Source organism: Talpa occidentalis, unplaced genomic scaffold (genome assembly GCF_014898055.3).
Source record: "Talpa occidentalis isolate TD23 unplaced genomic scaffold, MPIMG_talOcc4v2.1 talOcc4.10, whole genome shotgun sequence".
In the NCBI taxonomy this organism is placed as follows: Eukaryota; Metazoa; Chordata; class Mammalia; order Eulipotyphla; family Talpidae; genus Talpa; species Talpa occidentalis.
Genome location: NW_023600993.1, coordinates 47,522,042 through 47,540,654, shown reverse-complemented (window position 1 = coordinate 47,540,654; position 18,613 = coordinate 47,522,042). Strand labels below are relative to the sequence as shown.

The window sequence follows — 18,613 nt, the reverse complement described above, 5'->3', positions numbered from 1 at the left end:
AGAGAATGTTAAATACAAATGCAGATGAAAAATTGAATGAACTGCACATTCACTATGCATGGGGCAGCCCAAATCTTCAGCTGATTTCTTGTATATAAAAACAGCCTCAAAAATGTTCAGACAACTTTTTAAAAATTCATTTTCAGTGTGTGTGCTTGCATTAAGGTCTTCATCTGCTTTGACTGTAAGCCTGATCAGAGCCTTATTTGCCAAGGTGGGGGGGGAGCAGGCAGGGAACAGGAAGAGTCAAAGTTATACAGGAAAGAAAACAGAAAGCTCCTAACATGTGATCTCCACTATGAGAAAGGAGATAGCGTCCTCACTACAAATGCTTACTGGCTAAACATGTATTTCATTTCCTGTGTGAATTTTTGTTACTTTTCCCCGCCATAAATGCAGTGTTCGCCTTCAAAGCAGTGTCCTGTGATATAGCTTCTTCCCAGACCAAATATTTCATTAAATAGGTTTGCAGTCCTTGGGTTTTCCCTGCATCTTAAATATTTTTGACCTGTCAAAGTTGTGTCTAACTGAGATTTTTCCTGAATGGGACAGTGAGTGTAGGGGGTGAAGCTAATCCGTATAGTCTGCCTTTTAGTAAATCCAATCGGCAAAATGCATATTGACACAAGGAAAACTGAAATCTGATAGTTGAACAAAGCACAAGCTTCTGCTGTTTCCCAGAGTGACACGGGGCACAATTCATTAGAAATTGACAAAGTCAAGGAAAGAGTATTTTTAGCTTATTTTCCTCTGTAATTCATATAATTACTTAGACTAGATCAGATATTGATTCTGCAAGGGGATTTTGTAGACACTTAATATCTCCATGGGAGATGAATGGGCTGCTCAGCATTTGTCCTTTACTCTTTGCAAAAACTGACCCTTTGGGGCCTCCCCAGTGGCGCAGCGGTTGAGCACTGGGTTGTGAAGCTGCCCGCAGCCTCTGCAGCGCTGGTTCGATCCCCAGCTGCTGGGTGAGTGTCCCACATGGCACGCAGACCTCTCCTGCCGCCCGCTGCACCCCTCAGCAGTGTACTTTGTCAGTCTACCTGTTCTGCTCCCCGCTCTGGCTCTGGTGAATTCTCTCACCCTCCTGCGCTTATGACTATAACCAGTGCTTGTATAAATAAATAAATAAATCTTTAAAAAAAAAAAAAACTGACCCTTTGGTAAACTTCGCTTTAGATCTGACTTCCAGACACTTTGAATAATGCAGTACCGCAGGACTGCAAAGTCAGTGGCCTTGATGTGGCTAACTGTAGCCTGTGCTTTCTAAGGCTAATATGATTTCCTAAACTTAGGAGAATAATGTAAAGTTTGACATGATGCCAGGGGTAGCTTTAGTGGCTGTTAAGAAGTTTGGGATAATGTTACTTGAAATACTTAAAATGTTACTTGAATTAGTAGACATCCTTATTAAGCCAACAGGGAAATTTCCCCCCTGTTTTGCAAAAGTAGACTGTGGCGGAAAAGTGATTGTCACACCAGTGGTGCTTAAAAACTGTGCAAGAGATTCCTAGATTTACCTGAAGAAAGAACTGGAATAATTCTTTTTCATCAGTTTTTGCCTACCTGGGTAGGGGACAGTGAGGCATTTGGAACTTTTTAACTCAGTGTTGTTATAAAAGTTGCTTTTCTATGGAATGATGTGAGTAAAGTTGTCCTTACTGAAAAGTTATTTAGACACTCAGAGTCCCTGAGAACACTCCTTTCTGCCACTGAAAACTGTAGGGTTTAAAGTTTCTTTGTGAGCCTTCATTCAGTTAATTGTGAGACTTGAGCCTCCGTTGTGATGGGAATTTAGAACACAAGGTGGCACAGCAGAACCTTGCTCTGGAGCAGAGGGAGGCAACAGTGAATTGAGGGAGGCCGACTGATCACCAGTAAATCAAGGAACAGACTTGGATCAAGAACTGTTAAGTAGTTGCCACAGAGGTGATGAAAAGAAAGATGAAGCCACCTGTCCACCTCCCCCCCACCCACCCCATCAGCTCTTCGTACAGCCCTCAGGGTAAACTCTCTTCATAAACCTCACATACTCTCATTCACTCCCAAGATATTTATTGAACTGGGACCAGATATTGCTCTAGGGCTGGGAACTCACCCTAGAATAAGATACCAGGTCTCTGAGAAGAAGACTAAAAACAACTAAATGATAACGATAAACAACAAACAAGCAAACAAATAATTTTAGAGGGTCCTAGGGTCTCTGAAAACAAAGAAACTGGAATGTGTGAATAAAGTGTGGCAGGAACGGTCACTTCATATCACTGAAGGCCTGAATCCCTGGATAGCTTCTCTGAAGAAGTGACATTAGAAGAGTCCTGAGTCACAAAATCTGCAGGCTCTGTGTTTTAGGCAAAGGGCATAGCCCAGCCAAAATGCCCAGAGGAATGAAAGGAATTAGCCCAGAAGCAAGAATGCCAGCCTGACTGGAACATATGGGCAAGGGAAAGAGTAAGAATTAAAGAACAAGCAGGGTCAGGTCAAGGAGGGCTTTGTGGGACATGGAAAAGAGCTTGTGCTTCACTGAAATTGTGTTGGGAAGTCACAGCGACATATAGCCTGGAGACCATATAATATGATTTATGCTGTAGAAAGATGTCTCTGGCCTCTGTGTGGATAATGGATTAGGGAATGGAGGATGAAGCAGAGAAACCAGTGTTTACGCTCTCTCTGTCATCTAGGTGAGAGCAGGCTGTGCCAGTGGAGCATGATGGACTTGGAGGGATTCCGAATGTGTTTTAGAGTCATGTGGCAGATAATGAAGTCTCACAAGGGACCTTAGATTTGCTGTCCCATGAGGATAAAATTTGGGATATTCTCCTGGATCTATTTCGGGTGCCTAACTTACATTGCTAAAAATAAGCAGCCAGGATAAGAATCACTCTTAAAGTCAGTAATTGTAAAGGATCCTGGCATATATTTTTTTTTAACCTGGACACTTCTCAGCACCAATTACAATGATAAGTTTTACTTCAGGGCCAGTGACCTTAAAACAAGGGCCCAAATAGCATCCTGTTTTTTTCAACCCAGAAAAGGAATGCTTATCGGTTTTTTATTTCAATGAGCTATTTTGAGCTATTGTCTTATAACCCCCCCCCCATATGTCTTAAGTAGCTAAAAGTCAAACTTTTCATCTTTGTGGAGGTTTGGAGATTCCATGCCACAAGTAATTTCTCCTGCCCCATGGAGACCTCTATGAACTGTTGATAAGAGGAATAGGACCAAGCCCTAAGCATTTGCATTAAAAGCAATTAAAATTTGAAACGCAGAAATATCAAGCTGGGAAGTCTTCCTCACAGACAGAAGCCTTTATAGACCAAGGCAAGACCCTACACCCAAATACTCTAATCAAAATATTTTCAACCCACATGGAGTTAGAGAGCTTTCCTCATACCATTTCAGAAACTGGCTTTAATTCCATCCTTAAAAGCAGATCTTGCTAGGAATATTCTCTGCAGAATAAAGACTGACCTTCTAGCACATTGTGACAAATTGGTTGATCTTTTTAACTCAACAGTTTTTTTTCTTTCCTCTTCCCGAGAGAAGGCATATGACACTCTACTTCTGACTCTCGGCATCTTTTCCTTCCACCAATTAAAAAAAAATGTTATCAGGTATTATCAGGATATATTTGCAAGCTTAGATGAAGTCTCTATATTTGGGAAACTGTACTTTATTGGACCTAGTAGCCAGCCAACCCATTAACTGTGTACACTTGCTTCATTGCCCCCAAATCAGAAACCCGTCTTGATATACTTGAGCATGTGTATCCTTGGATGATCAATGATTTAGGTATGTGACTGGGAGTAAAACCCCAGAGGGTATTAAGAATTCCTAAATTCACATAACAGTTATGAGCCCAAGGTACGTCAGCCCATTCACCCCTACGTTGATTGATGGTCTTTTGTATATCTCATGAAACTGAATGTACAATATTCTATGAATACATTTTCTATGTACAAACACTGTTGTTTTAGTTCCTCCCTGTGGGATATGATCCAAAATAGATTAAGCACCTTTGAATCAAGATGTACAGTTCAATGTTGAAAAGAACAGTCAGTAGCTCACCTCTTGGTTGCTCATGTGACTGTTTTACCTAGGCCATGTTATTTAACCTTCAGTGCCTCAATTTTCTCGTCTATAAAATCAGGATGATCTCATTACTTAGATAGCAATTGTGAAGAATATATGTGTCAGAGGCAAGCTCTCAATTCTTATTATTTTTGCACTCAGCCCTTGCTTTTGAAGATTTTTTTTTTGTAGAAATGAGAAGAGAAGCCAAGTTTTGTACCCTCCATGTGTGTTGAGTCAACAACAATAGAACCTTCCATGTTATTTCAATGACATGTTATCTGAAGTGACCATTTGCCTCTTAGGATTGCATGATGACACCCCATCCATCTTACCTAAGCGCTTGAGTGGTCCAGAATGTTAATGACTCCAGGTCTCTCGTCACCTGTGCCAGTTCAAGTCTCATGACTTTGAGGTGAAAGGCTCTGTAAACCATTACAACCACCAGCCTGGCCAGCCATTTATTTCTCTTCAGGATATATTTATTAGGCTATATGTACTGTGTAATTGAAACTGACTTCTCCGTGGCTGTAAAGCTGTACAACTCTATTCTTAATCTTCTTAACAAAATGCCAACTGACACTGCATTGGGAGCTGCTTATCCAGGTATCTGAAGTCCACCATCTCTCTAAATTATGAAGGTCACAATATTTCATAATGACCATCCGTAGATCCCCCAAGGAAAGAATGTCTTCATCTACTGGGAGACGTTGGGTCTGATGCTTCTGTTCTTGGCAGCTGGTATCATATTCACTTTGAAAAATTACACCGCAGGGTTGATAATGGTATTTGGCCAGAGGAAGGAGAAAAAATCAACATGTCTAAACTAGAACCATTTTTCATTTTGTTTTATGGATTCAATTTTGTGATATATACTGTATGTAAGGTCATTCAATGCAATGTACTCTGGTTTTAACTTGGCCTTGAGTGTATGCTGGCACACAGATTTAGCTTTAAAAAAAAAAAAACTTTCTAAAAAAAGGTCATTGTTGTTATTCAGTCAAGCATCAGTCTTTGCATATTGCTCACAACCACCAGCCTCATGATTAAAAATGCTGACCTTCCTCCCATGTTCAGTTCATCAGCTCATCGCTTTGCCTACTTCTTCACACTCTTTCCAAGAGCAGTGCTTCCCTTCTGTCGAGGCACTTAGCATGGACCACACTGAAGTACAACTTTGTTGCTTCGCTCCACTTCTTTATCTTTTAAGACAGGCTATGAACTCTTGCAGGTCAGGGCCATGTCTGATTTACTTTTATCTCTTCAGTAACGCTTCACTAGGCATATGGTGGAGCTCAATAAATCTCATGTGGGTGAATAGTCACATGGCTGGTTCCTGCTCATGATTCAGGTCTCAGCTTAGATTCTGTCCCTTCAAGAAAGACATGCTTGGCCACCCAGTCTAAAGGAGCTTTGCACCCCTGGAGCAGCCTGTTCCGTTATCCTGCTTCATTCTCCTTACCAAGGTTATCACTCTGAAATTATCTGCAAAGTTGTTAATTCATTGTTTCCCCACAGAATGTAAGCACTGTGAAAACAGGTTGTTGTAGGTCTTGTGCATTGCTTTATTTCATGCCAGATCTTGGCACGTGGAAGGCCATAATTTGGTTAAATGAGTGAGTGAATTTTTTCCGATTTCCCTTCCTGTCCTCACTAGGAAAAGTTAGAGCTGACTAATTCCTCCTTTTTCAGTTTTCTTGACTGTCCTTAGCATTTTATCAGTAAGGTGAGGGCAATTTAAATTTATTTCATGGTTTATGTATTCTGTATTTAAAAATACCCAAAAAAATGAAAAACTCGCTGGCAGAGAGTGGTGCAGATGGTTTTCTTTAGTGGCTACCGGCCATTAATGTTAATTGTTTAGAGTCACTGGTTTGCAGTCAAATAATCACCTATTCTGCAGTGCCAGGGAAATCACAGCTCACTCTCTTTCCTGCACTCCTCCACATCTGTATCTCACACTCTCTAGTATTTGGATTCATCGCCATCCTTCCTCCTCCTCCCCAATAAAAGCATTGCCTATTGGGTTCATTATTTTTTCATGCAGCAGCAATTTTGCTGATAAATATAACTGTTCTGATATGTATGCTGTAATGCAGTTTCTCTCCTTAAAATTATTTTGATGTGCCCTTTACATCCTCCCAAGAAAGCAGGAGAAACAAGCACTGGCATTTTTCTCTTTCTACTTGATCCTTATCATTATTCCCTCTATTTGCAGATAGAGTGTTTTATATGAGCTCTCCTTAACAGAGTTACACACTTTGCTAAAGTGAACCTCACCCTAGGAATTGCGTCTGTGACATCACAGCCATGTGCTTAAACAAGGTGGTTTAAGCTGAGACTCATAGGCCACAGTAGAATGTGACCTCTCAAGGTTACAGGTCAAGGTTTCAGATACTTGAAATTATATGCAAAATTGAGTGCTTCTGTACAGCTTTTCTTTGAAGGGGTTTGAACAGCTTTTTAGCCCATTTTCAATCAAGACCATGGCCTTGTAATTTAGTAGCGCAGACACTTGAGTAGAAATGTCAGTCACTGAGCCAAGAGAGAACTAGAACAAGCTCCAGTTGTTTCTTAATCTGATAGTTCACTAAACCATTAAGTACATACCATTGTGCAAGCACACTTGGTATGGCTGCACTGCTTAGAATACTTAGCTGTTATGATTATTGCCATCCTCTATGTAAAAATCTAGAAAATTCAGAAAATAAGAACACGAATCACCTATTAAGTCTAGAATTCACAAACAATATTTTAATACATTTCTAGTCTTTGTGTGTATGATATACCTTGGGATATAGACGTTCACCAATTTTTTAACAATGTTACGTTCTTTGTGTAGTTTTTATCCTATTTTTATCCTATTTTATCCTATTTTGTGTATTTTTATCCTATTTTATCCTATGTCTGATATCATTACCACTTTCCCCCCTCACTAAATTTTCTTGATTGAGCTCATTTTTAATGGATTCATAATTTTTTATCTGACTGGTATAACAAGATGTTTGCTTAGTACTCTGTTTATGAAAGTTCATATTGTTTCCAAATTTTACCTTCTTTAAATAACTATATTGAACATCTTTTATGTAAATTTTGCAAGACCCTAGTTATTTCCTTAATAAAAACTCACAATGATGAGTTTCCTGAATTAGTCAACTATCATTATTAAGTTCTGCATTTAGCATTATGTATTGATAGATTTCTCAGATGATAAAGAAGGCTTATGGGCTCTGAAATGAAAACGTACTTAGGAATAGTGTTATCCACCATGGTATCTAGGACTAACCTCTGACCACCTTCTCATTCTTTTCCTTTAAGTGACTTTCAATGTGTTCATGAATAACTTGTTTTTCTAAATATGTGTAGCATTTCTCTGCTCTTTGATGCAATTTCAGTGCAGTTTTTAATGCAATAGCATGATGCAAAATGCTAAGGGATCCCATGTGTGCGACAACATGTGATTCAGCACCATAGCATTTGTTAGGATGCTGAGGAGTAAATCAGAGTGGCCATTAAAATACTCAATTCTAGAGACCAAGTGCAAGTATAGAGGAGAATGACTATCGCAATAAAAAATACCAAAATCAATGACAAAATACATTTTTGTCTTGTGACACTTTGCATGTGACACTTTGCATGTGACAGTGACTTTAGGATTTACCCTTTCAAAGTCCTTTGCACGCTTTTAATTGATTCTTTCAGATAGTTGGCATTCTTACTTCCTTTGAACCTAGAAAAAATTAGTCCTGGGGAAGTTTGGTTTCTTTCCCAGCAATTTCAGGTTATGGTGATCTTATTGCCAAAGTGGCAAAGCTTGGCTTTTCTGATTGGCTGTTTCCATTTAGTCCGTGCAATGAACACAATCTTGATCTCAGCAGGGTGCTTAAGGAAACTGTATGTACGTATTCATTTTGGGAAAAGCAAGCAATTCTTGAAATACACAGAGGTCAGTGATGGTTCTAGAGCTTTAAAAGTACAATGAGGTATTCTCAAACAGGGCCTCCCCGGTGGCGCAGCGGGTTGAGCGCAGTGCTGTGAAGCTGTCCTCAGCCTCTGTAGCGTGGGTTCAATTCCCGGCCCGCCAGGGAGAGACCCGCATGGCGGGGCAGACCTCTCCCGTCTCGCCCGCTGCTCCCCTCAGCAGCTTTCGGTCCATCTGCCTGTTCTGCTCCCCACTCTGTCTCTGGTAAATCCTCTCACCCTCCCATGCACTGTGAAGCTGTCTGCAGCCTCTGCAGCCTGGGTTCAATTCCCGGCCCGCCAGGGAGAGACCCACATGGCGGGGCAGACCTCTCCTGTCTTGCCCGCTGCTCCCCTCAGCAGTGTATTTCAGTCAGTCTGCCTGTTCTGCTCCCCACTCTGTCTCTGGTGAATCCTCTCACCCTTCCATGCCTCTAGCCTGCACCCCAACTCTTATATAAATAAAAAATAAATCTTTAAAAAAAAATTCTCAAACATGCTGTATTCATTTTACCTAAAAAGGCAATATAGACAGTTGATGGCATTTGTATGTGAGAGTTCATAAATAAATAAGGAAACTTTCGTTGAGAAGATCCAAATGTGTGTAATAAAGCCATTTGCGAGTCTATGACCCAAAAGAACAGTTTTAGACCCTCTAGTATTTTGTATCTAAATATTTAGATATGTGTGTGTATTCTGCTGTATTTTCACATTTTTCATATAAATTATTTGTGTACAATCATTATAACACTTCACCAAGGATAAAGTTTTGCCATGTACTTATATGAGAACATGGTCAGTCAGTAGCATGGTTTACAACCTTGATATTTAAAAGGAGAGAGATTCTTCCTCCTCATTGTTAGTTGGTCTGATCCCAGTTATTAGCAGAGAATTTACCATTTGTTTTCTCTAAAGGGACACCTTTTTATAGGAAACTTTAGAACTTCAGCTCCCAAACTATTCTCACTTCCGTAGATTGTACTTCGAAGTATACTTCCCTGTAAAAGTTTTGTAAGATCCCTTTGATGTGGCATTTGCCACCTTCAAAACTTGAAGAGCAGATGGTGCCATCCATGCACGCTTCTGATTCTTCTCAAAACTCGTCTTCCTCAGGGTGCAGGGACCAGATGAGCCCATTTAGTAGGTACTGTTTCTGCCCATATGCTTCACATGTGACATGGTTTCAGCAACTTCCCTAGCTTCCTGCTGCCCCTGGGAACACAAAGTCTGCATTTGTCCTTGGGAAAACCACTGCCCTGCTGTGAAGTGTGGGATCCCACTGCTTTCTCTCACCTTCAGTTCACTGCAGCCAAAGAGCCACATCCTGTGATTTCTAGACCTTGCAGAGTTTTACCAAAGTGTAATTTTTTTTTAGTGTTTTCCGTTATGTGTCTTAACTCTTCTCTTCCACCTGAATAGATTTGGATAAAATTAATTTAAATTTTAATCATATGGTTTGTTCTGGATTCATATTTTAAGATTTAATAACACTATGGACTCAAAAACACATCGCCGATACCTTTTTTTAAAAAGCAGTCAACTGGTGTCTCTTGATTTTTGACTTTGTAAGTATCAATTTGTAGCCAGTTTCATTACTGTCAAAGGTGTGGCTTTTTAAAAAGAGGGATTCGGCAAGTGCCTAGCAAATAGGAGCAAATTCGTCTTTAAATTTAAAAAAATCTTTTTGATCTATACAATCTATTGTAGAAATGGAGCAGGGGCCTTCTGGAATGTTCCATGAAGTGCTTCCTCAGAGAAAACAGACCTTAACTGGTTGCCCCAGTATGTTTCAGGCTGGGTGGTAATGTATAATTAACAGAAGGGCTGTTAATGTTTATATGAAATTAATGTTTCATCGCCTCAGCAAAATGTGAAGTTCTTAAAAAAGAACTCTAAATTAAGGTCTTCAGTTAGCCCCTTCCATGTGTGCCTCTCCTTCCACTAGAAGTAGCCCAGTTAGCAGTTGGACATGGTTGTGGAAGGTGAATGCTGTGCGTGTGTTTGGGTGCATTTAACACCAGGCTCTGCCTGCCTCCTCATTCTGGAGTTTGCTGTTTTCCACTCAAAATTATGTTTTGGAGACTGTCCATGTTGTGACCCATAGAGATAGCTCATTCCACTTAACCTCTGCAGACTGCTTAAGTGCCTGCCATCCCATGGTATATTCAGAACTCGTTTCTAGATTTCCTTCAAGTCAACAGTGCTACATTGAGCTTCCTTGTACCTGCAGCCTTGAATTATCTTTCAGGTAGAGAATGAAAAGTGCCTGTGTTTTATGTATGAAAATTACAAGAATCAAGGAATTTAAGATCACCAGTCTTACCCATAATTAGCAGAGTGTGGATTGAAGCCATTTTCCTTGGCTTCTCCTCCTAGTTGGAGATTGTTTGCAAATTTTTGTTGCTTGTCATGGTAATCCCAAGTGAAATCAAGTCCTGTAAAATCTAGCTCTGGTGAAATCTTGCTTATTTCAATTCTAAGGAGATCAATCTAAATTATAGAAAAATCTACATTTAAAGATGTAATATAATTTAAAGTAGATACAGTAATTCACATTAATATAACTTGATGGATTCTTTAATGAACAAATAAAAACACCCAATAATTATTTTCAAGCATAATAAAATATCTAAATTGCTCAACATACTAATTCTCCTCCATAGGGAAAATAATTCCCCTATAATATTATCTTATATTTTAATGTACTTAGCATTCATTGTCTCTGGATAGAGCAAGGTAGTCCTAACCACTTCCTTTCTGAATGGTATAAATTAAGCAAAGGAAGGCAAACGGGCTGGAAGTCGAGGCTACTTTTTACCAGGTATACTTTCATACCTTTTCTTGAATTATTATAGCTGTCTTGCAAACTGAGTCTTTTTATCTCTATATTATAAATTGAGAAACTGAAGCAACTCAACTGAGGTTGCCTATCTGAGTTTGTCTGACTTGAAAGAATGTTCCTCCTTCAACTGTATCATAATTTCTTTAAGTGTGGTCCTTAGACCTCCTATTTCAGAATCTCCTGGCGTGTATTTCAGATTCCTGGCCTTGAGGGAGGGACCTGGGATTGTACGTATTTAACAAGCTGCCAAGTGCTCCTTACGCATTCTGAAGTGTGAGAACCATTCTGTCAGACCATGCTGACCTCATTTTGGTGATGAGATGAGCCTGGCGAGGAGGCGTAATCCCTGTCACGCCCCACTCACAGTGGGCACCTTAGCAGTGCGTCTGGAGGTGGCTTCCTCCTACTCCCACTCACCCACTTCTTTTGCCTCACGTTACTTGCACTGAACTTATCCTGGCTCATGGTTTGACGAGTCACTTCCAAGACTGGAAATCTCCCTAGGGATCATTTTCCAAAAAAAAAATTAAAGTTTCCAGTGCAGAATCATCAGATTCCAGAGCCTACTACAGATGGCATCTGCCTTTTGCATTCAAACCCTTGCTGAAATCAAATATTAAAAATGAAAGGGCAACTTGCAGAAATGTTACTTTTGGAACACCAATAATTGGTGCTTTTATTTTCCTTTCTAACCTCCCTTTGCTGTACTCTCCCGGTGGGAGATTTCCCATAAGTCTGTCCCTAATAGCTGCTGAGTTTCCTAGAAGTGAGAGATCAGTGGTGCCTTCCAGTCCTCCCCCTCCCACTTAAGGACAGGGTTTGGGAAGAGCCAGCCAGATTCCCTGACCACCTTTGTCTCCTCTGCCTTTGTCCTTCTCCATTATTATCTTTTTCCACTCAGGTTGGTGAAATTTCTCTTTCTCCCTCCCAACCTGCATTCCCTAATCCCACCCGGAGTCCATTCCTACAAGCTGAATCGGAGTTTGCTTGGAAGACTGGCATACATCCGAGAGGTGTGCTGATGATCTGGAGGGGGCCTTTAGACTGACTTGCATTTGTATTGTGTGGTAGCAAAAGAAAAAAATCCGTCTTTGTTTTGGTGTTCAGCTCATCCAAATAAGGAAGGCATTTCCTCTCTTGAAAGACAGAGGGGAAAAAAGGAACCAAAAAATTTTTTTTTAATTTTAACCATGTACTCCTCTGAAACTAAATATACACACCCCTCCCTCTGTCCTGATTGGTCCGCTTCAATTGACAAGTGGATCATATAGAAAGGAAATATCCTGGACTTAATTGTAAGTTAAGTCTCTCTTAATCCAGAAGAGCATTTGAGATTCTGTCCAAGTGTTCAATTTCCCAGGCCGCTGAGGTCTGTGAATTTCTTTTCCCAGCCTCCAGGCTGCTGCAGTACAAGTCAGCATAGCTAATGCAGATAGATCTCCTGCCTCTCGGTCTCCTCCTCCCTCTGCTTTGATTCGATATGAACAGCCTGGTAACTCCGATGCTGGGGAGAAATCTGACATAACTCTGCAGATGGCTAGGTTGCCATGAAACACCTGGGGATTGTTCTTTAAGGAAAAGGTAACATTTATATGCTAATGATTTCTTCCCCCTCCCCTCCTTGTTGCATTTTTTCCAGGGCTTCCAGTTCCCAAGAAGAGCCCAAAGTCGGTAAGGACTTATCAGTTACTTGGTGCTTGTTTGGGCGTGGGGGGGTGGGAGGGTGGGGGTGGGAGGGGTGCCTTCTGGCTTGACTTCACTGTATGTATTTTTGAGTGAATGGGGGAGCCGGAGCTTATTATATTAAGTTCTGGGGATCCGTTTGGTATCGAATGTATTTGGACTTGTCTTTAACTGCCTAATGATTTGTGGCCAGGCTGCAGGAGCCAGGATTAAGAATGCATGTTTGAAGTCTTCGCTATGTAAATGCATCCTAACTCTCATTCAAAAGGATGAGTTTTCTTGGATGTTTTAACTTGATAGAAATGCTATTGTTTCCTTTGGGAGGTGGAGAAAAAAGCTCCACCTGCTTCCTAGGTAGCATTGCTCTCAACTGGTGTTTCCAGCCTTTCACATGGCTAGATCGCTCTCAGAGCTTTCTTATGCACTGGGTGATGAATTATTTACAGAATTTAAAAGCCTATGGGTTTAAGGAAGAATTGCTCTGCCCCGTGTCTGTGTCCATGCTCGGTTGGAACAGTGTCCCCTGCCCCAGCACTGAGAATAAGACATTTCTTTGCCGTGGAAATGTCCTTTGTTGTTTTGCAAGCTTTAGCAGCATTATGCTGCAGGTATAGGATTCTTTAAAAAAAAAAAATCAATGTTTTGCTGTCCTTTCTAATCTGGTTTCCCTGAAGATGCATTACCTAGTTGACGTGTTAGCTAATAGCTTAGAGGCTGGTAGTGTTTTGCTTGGTGGTGTGAGCTTCTGCTCCCGGGGCACTAACAACAAATTAAAATGCTACTTAAAAACTCAAAATTGGAACTCCAATGCCTATAAAATTGATCCAGGTGGAAGAGGCTTCCCAATTCATTCACATTAGTATAACGAGCTAGTCTTCCATGTGGCTTAGAATTTTTGGGGGAGGAAAAATTTCAGCTTTCTGCCACACGGGAAAAAGAAAACCTTTAAAACTTTGCAGCTCATGATGCTGCAGCTGAATTCTTTCCACCTGTCTCCAGATCTGTCAGAGAGAGACAGAAGTTTATTAAGGAGATGAGATAGGGAGCTTCCTGCATTCTTAAGTTCTCCTCCTAAGTCCTACAAAGAGAAAAACCTGCAATAATTGATGTGATTCCAGTGCCATAGTGTCGTGGTGATTGAAACATGTGACTTCAGAGCTGCGTCCCTTGTCAGTTTGTGTTAATGTCCAGGCAGAAAAGTGCTGGTTGGTGCCCACATTGGAACCACAGAGATGCCAAAGAATGTTGAGTGTGTGTGTGTGTGTGTGTGTGTGTGTGTGTGTGTGTGTGTGTTTCTCCGTGTGTCCTCAACCCTGGGTCATAGTCAGAAACCTATTCAGCCTCCGAAAAACAGGAACCAACCTGGAAGACATGACACATGAGCTTGAATTCATGGGAGCCATTCCCTTTTTTCCTTACCCTCAACCATGCTGCAAAATACATGGACTGATTTTACATACCCATATGGAATGGAGTCTTGACACAGAGCATACTGGGGGAGATACAGTTGTTGTACACAAGCAACATGACATCAGGTAGCAAGGAGTCCTATCTTGCATCCTATTTAAACTTACTATGCAAGAGGCTTTTTGTAGATTCATTTGCATCTCTTCTTCCCCAATGTGTTCTGGAATTCTAAAATTGAACTCAAAGGGTCTCAAACAGGTATTGAGCCTACAATCACTAAACCTGTTAAGAGAATTCCCTATGACAGTTTATTTTTGTAAAAGCCATGCCATGAGCAAGCTGCAAACCAATTACTCAGGCTACATTCCTAGGAAAAAAGCTCTCTTAACTGCTTTGCCCACAGTCTGCTGGCTCTTAATTACCACAAGCTAAGAGACGGGTGTATTGCTGGATTAGAAAGAATGAGTCCCCAGCTTGGGGCTTGTCCTTACCCGATTTCTGTGCCAGAGCAGGGATGATGGTTTTCACAGCATTGCTGGCTTACTCTGGCAACTGCTGTGCAAAATTTGGGGGATACCAGCCAAGGTCTGTGTTGCCAATAAAGCCTTGCTAACATCTGTGGTCAGCGGGAGCTCTGTACAGGTGGGTTAAAGCTGTTTCCCTTTCCCAGTTTGAATTTTGATGATGTCCTGCCAGAGAGACAGATGACTATGGAATTTTTCTGGTGAGGTCAGAGGTGATCCATGGGGATGCTATATGTCATGGTTCCAGAAAGCCACTCCCATAGTGACAGGTGGGGTCCATTAGGTAGGCTATGTGCATAACAAGATGCACACACTGATTGTGCCTGGGCTGTGCTGGACTCACATGTGTCATAAACTCTGTGATACACAGTCTTAACCCAGGACCGCAGTTTTTATTTTCTCCCAGAGGCTTCTGACATTGTTGGCTTGTTCATGTGACTGACAGCTTCTTTTTGCCCTCAGACCTTTTTTTTTTTTTTTAAGGTTTTCAATAATTAAGTAGTTGGGTTTTTATTAGAACAGAAGGACTTATCTTTTTGATCTTGTTTCCCCTTCTGGGTAGCCTCTATAGCTTGCTCTTAACAAGCAATTTCACCTACTAGATTTTGCTTAAATGCTGAATTTATGGTTTATATACTCCTTGGGGATAATGGTAGTGTCTTAATAAAATTGTATTAATTTGATAACTTGGACTTCTATAGCATCAGGAATTTTTCTGCCAAATGGGAGAGACAATAATAAGACATATTTGCTGTCAGGTTTTAGACCTCAGTGGGAAACTGATTCTGTGGCCCAATTTAATCATCATGACCAGAAAATTATTTAACTGAAACTGTTGGTCTAAATGTGTGAGAATTTAAAGCTCTAAATATCACATGTAACCCTGAGTTTTAAATTAATGCTCACCTGTGTTTCCTCACTAGCTCTTTCCAACTATTTCTTCTCCTCCTTCCTCCATATGTCCATTTTTCCACCCATCATCTATCCCTTCATATATCCATATATTCATCTTTCGTATCTCCATCCATTTATTCAGCAAATTATTATTAAGAATCTATCAAGTGTCTGGGTTGTTGTGAGACACTGGAAATTTTGAAATAAGTAAGGTCATCCTGGTACCTTCTTCTTGGAGCTAACAAATGATTTATTGACTGCTCCTATCAAAAAAGGGTTCATTGTTTTATCCATTTGTTACATCAGAAAGTATTTATTGAGTATCTTCTATGGGCCAGAACTAGTGCTTGTATATAACAGAAACTATACAGAAAACACTCCTGCTTTCATGGAACTGAGGACAGACAATAACCACATTGACAGGTCATAAAAAGACCCAAGATTGAGTTAGATGCTGTGATTGAATTTTAGAATTCTTCTGAGTTCCCCAGCAACCTGAGCAACATAGGAAATCACATTATTTGCTTAGCTATGATGGTCAGAGCAAGGAAACATAGCATAGTCACTAAGGAGCCAACATTTCCCAGTTATTAAAAACTGTCACACCAAGTTTTCACATAGGGGGCACTGAAAGGTGGGCAAGGCAGTCTTTACAACCCCCTCTTTGTAGCAGATGCAGCACACAGAAAGACAGCAACGTTGACAGCTTTCTGTTCCCTTGTCCTCTGTTCGTGTCCCCTGGGAGGAATGCTATGGACATTGCTAACATCTATTCATTTAAAAGGTTTGATAGAAAGATCTCTTAGGCAATGTGCTCAGTGAATGACCTGGCCTGAATGATCCAAGCTTAGGGATGCTGCCTCTTGCTCAAACTCTCAGTTGTCTCAGTACTTAATGCCACTTGTGCAACAACAAGGTCAATGGTACAACCTACCAAAGATCCCCCACCTGACTGGAAGAAGAAGGAGGGTTATTTAAGCAGGTCTCCTCACCACTCACCTCTTACAGCTGCTCACACTCTCAACCCCTTGGAACTCTAGAAAATAAACTCTAGAAAATAGTCTAGAAAATAGACTTCACTGTTATAGTTGATTCCTCTACAGTCTTCAGTGGGAACGGAAATACATTTTATAGCCAATGGATACCTTCCTTTTCTTAATAATGAACTCATCTCAACTGCCATTTTGGAAGAAATAAGTTGACCTAGCCCCATAAATGGTAAAAGAAAGAGACAAAAGGAAGGACCCACCTCTGCTTTGGTTTATCTTCATACAACCTTTAATGACATTGGCCTAATATCTCATCTGCACTTGGAATTTTCCCTGTTGTCCATGTAAATCTCTGCAGTGGCCTTCAGTCTTGGCAGATAAGTGAACTGTAAATAATTTTGCTTTAAAATGGATCGATTTGTCATTTTTAAGCCACATGAATTCTTTTCATCATTTAAGCTCCTAAGTGCTGTCTGTATTCATTTGCTTCTCTGAGCAAATATTTTCAGCTCACTTTATAAGCACCTCCATTTTGAAATCATTCTGTGCAATACCGATGAGCTGATTTCTCCCCCCGCCAACCCCTGCCATTTCCATTAAAAAAAAAAACCATTGTGTCTTACTGAATTCCTTGGGCAGCCAGTAGAAAGAGAATCATGTTTTAGGGATGTTGGTAGTTTTATTTTAAAAGGTCTTAAGGCACAAGTTCATGGCTAGTGTGTGGTTAAGGACTTGTAAGGACTTGTATGGAGCTTTCAAAATTAAGTCCATTTCTTTCTTCATCATTGGCACTGATTTGATATTTACAAATAAAAATCTTGTTTCAAAAATACCACAATAAGTGTTACAACTCTTAGATTTTGTCTAGCAGGTTCTCCGGCCCTCACTAGAAGAACCAAAAACAAATGAACCAAAAAAAAAAAAAAAAGTGGTGATGACAGATAATGCTGGAAATATCCACTTCAATATGGGATGCCTTTCCAGCTAATTCCTGAAGCAGAGACCTGGGGGGGTGGATATCTATGTTTCTGAGATCTACTCCTCCCCCTTACCACTAGTTCATCTGTGCAATATCTATTGAGTTTGGGACCAAAATGTCTTTTGACAGCATTCATATTTGTCCTTTGTCACTACTCCCCAAGTCTCAGCCACCTTGGACCCCACACATGTACACACAAGAACCTCCTGGGTAGCTAGCTGCTTTCACGCCTCCCTACTCATGTTCCCAGATAGCAGCCAACTCTCTGGAAATCAGTTGACTCCTGGCATATCCCTGCTTTAAATTCACTGATGATTTTTCCTCCCATGAAATAAAATTGAAACCCAAATTCTTTAACTAGTGCACAAGACCCTTGCCTTATTTGGTCTGTTCACTGAGACCAACCGTTTCCTTGTTGTCTTGCTAGGTTTCCGTCTGTTGTTCACACAGCCTAATCGCCTGTTTGCTTCTTCATATCACCTATCAAAGGACATTGCAGTAGTTTATCAGCATGTTATCATTATTTGGTTATTATCCATCTACACCTCTACATACACACATATGCTTAGATGCATTCTCTGATAAATTCTAAGCATTCAGGTAACTTCTTTCTTAATAATACATTATACATCTCATAATCTGACTCACATAGTTACTCAGTATGTGCTTATTGGGTGAGTTAATCAATAAGTTGCAGGAGTTACGCAGGAGAGTACAGTCTGGATGCTCTGTCAGTGGTGCAGTAGGTATGTCCTCTGGCCATGTCCTTAGATAGCATACATTACTTTAACAGACGTGAAAGTCTTTTTTACTATAGATACCAGCCTTCAGGCTACATTCTTACCTAGAAATATGAGGCAAAAGACAAAATCAAATTAGATGCAAATATGATCCTGTGCTAGAACTAGTTTAGAAGTGAATTTGTTCTCATGCCCAAATCTTTGGGGAAGTATTTCAGACTGCTGAAGAGATGTACAAGTTGACTTTAGTTTAAGTGAGATATATATATATACACACACACACAGGACTTTTCTCCTGGACATTTCTAGGCTTTAACCAAATAAAAGACAATGGCAGAGCTAGTTAGCATGTTCACAGAAAATAAAAAGGCACATTTTGAACTTTTCAAAACACACACAGAGCATAGCTAGGAAAACCCAGAGTGCCACCAATATAGTAAATATGGAGTTCATCTCAAATTAAGTAGTCCTCATAACTGACCTTGGGAAGAAATATGAAGTTAAGTCTTATCGGGGGC

General features: G+C 40.5%; 1 protein-coding gene and 1 non-coding gene across 11 annotated transcripts in view; both read left to right on the top strand.

The window, feature by feature from the left end:
• MAGI1 (membrane associated guanylate kinase, WW and PDZ domain containing 1) overlaps positions 1-18,613 on the top strand; it is a 648,234-nt gene that overhangs the window by 592,052 nt on the left and 37,569 nt on the right. For all 10 annotated transcript variants that reach the window (XM_054695321.1, XM_054695326.1, XM_054695315.1 and 7 more), the window contains exon 13: positions 12,519-12,550. In XM_054695321.1, coding sequence (XP_054551296.1) covers positions 12,519-12,550 — 32 coding nt within the window. The remainder of the gene's footprint in view (positions 1-12,518; positions 12,551-18,613) is intronic.
• Positions 17,216-17,276, top strand: LOC119237746 (U7 small nuclear RNA). Its single transcript, XR_005123392.1, has one exon. It is a non-coding gene; the product is annotated as a U7 small nuclear RNA (small nuclear RNA).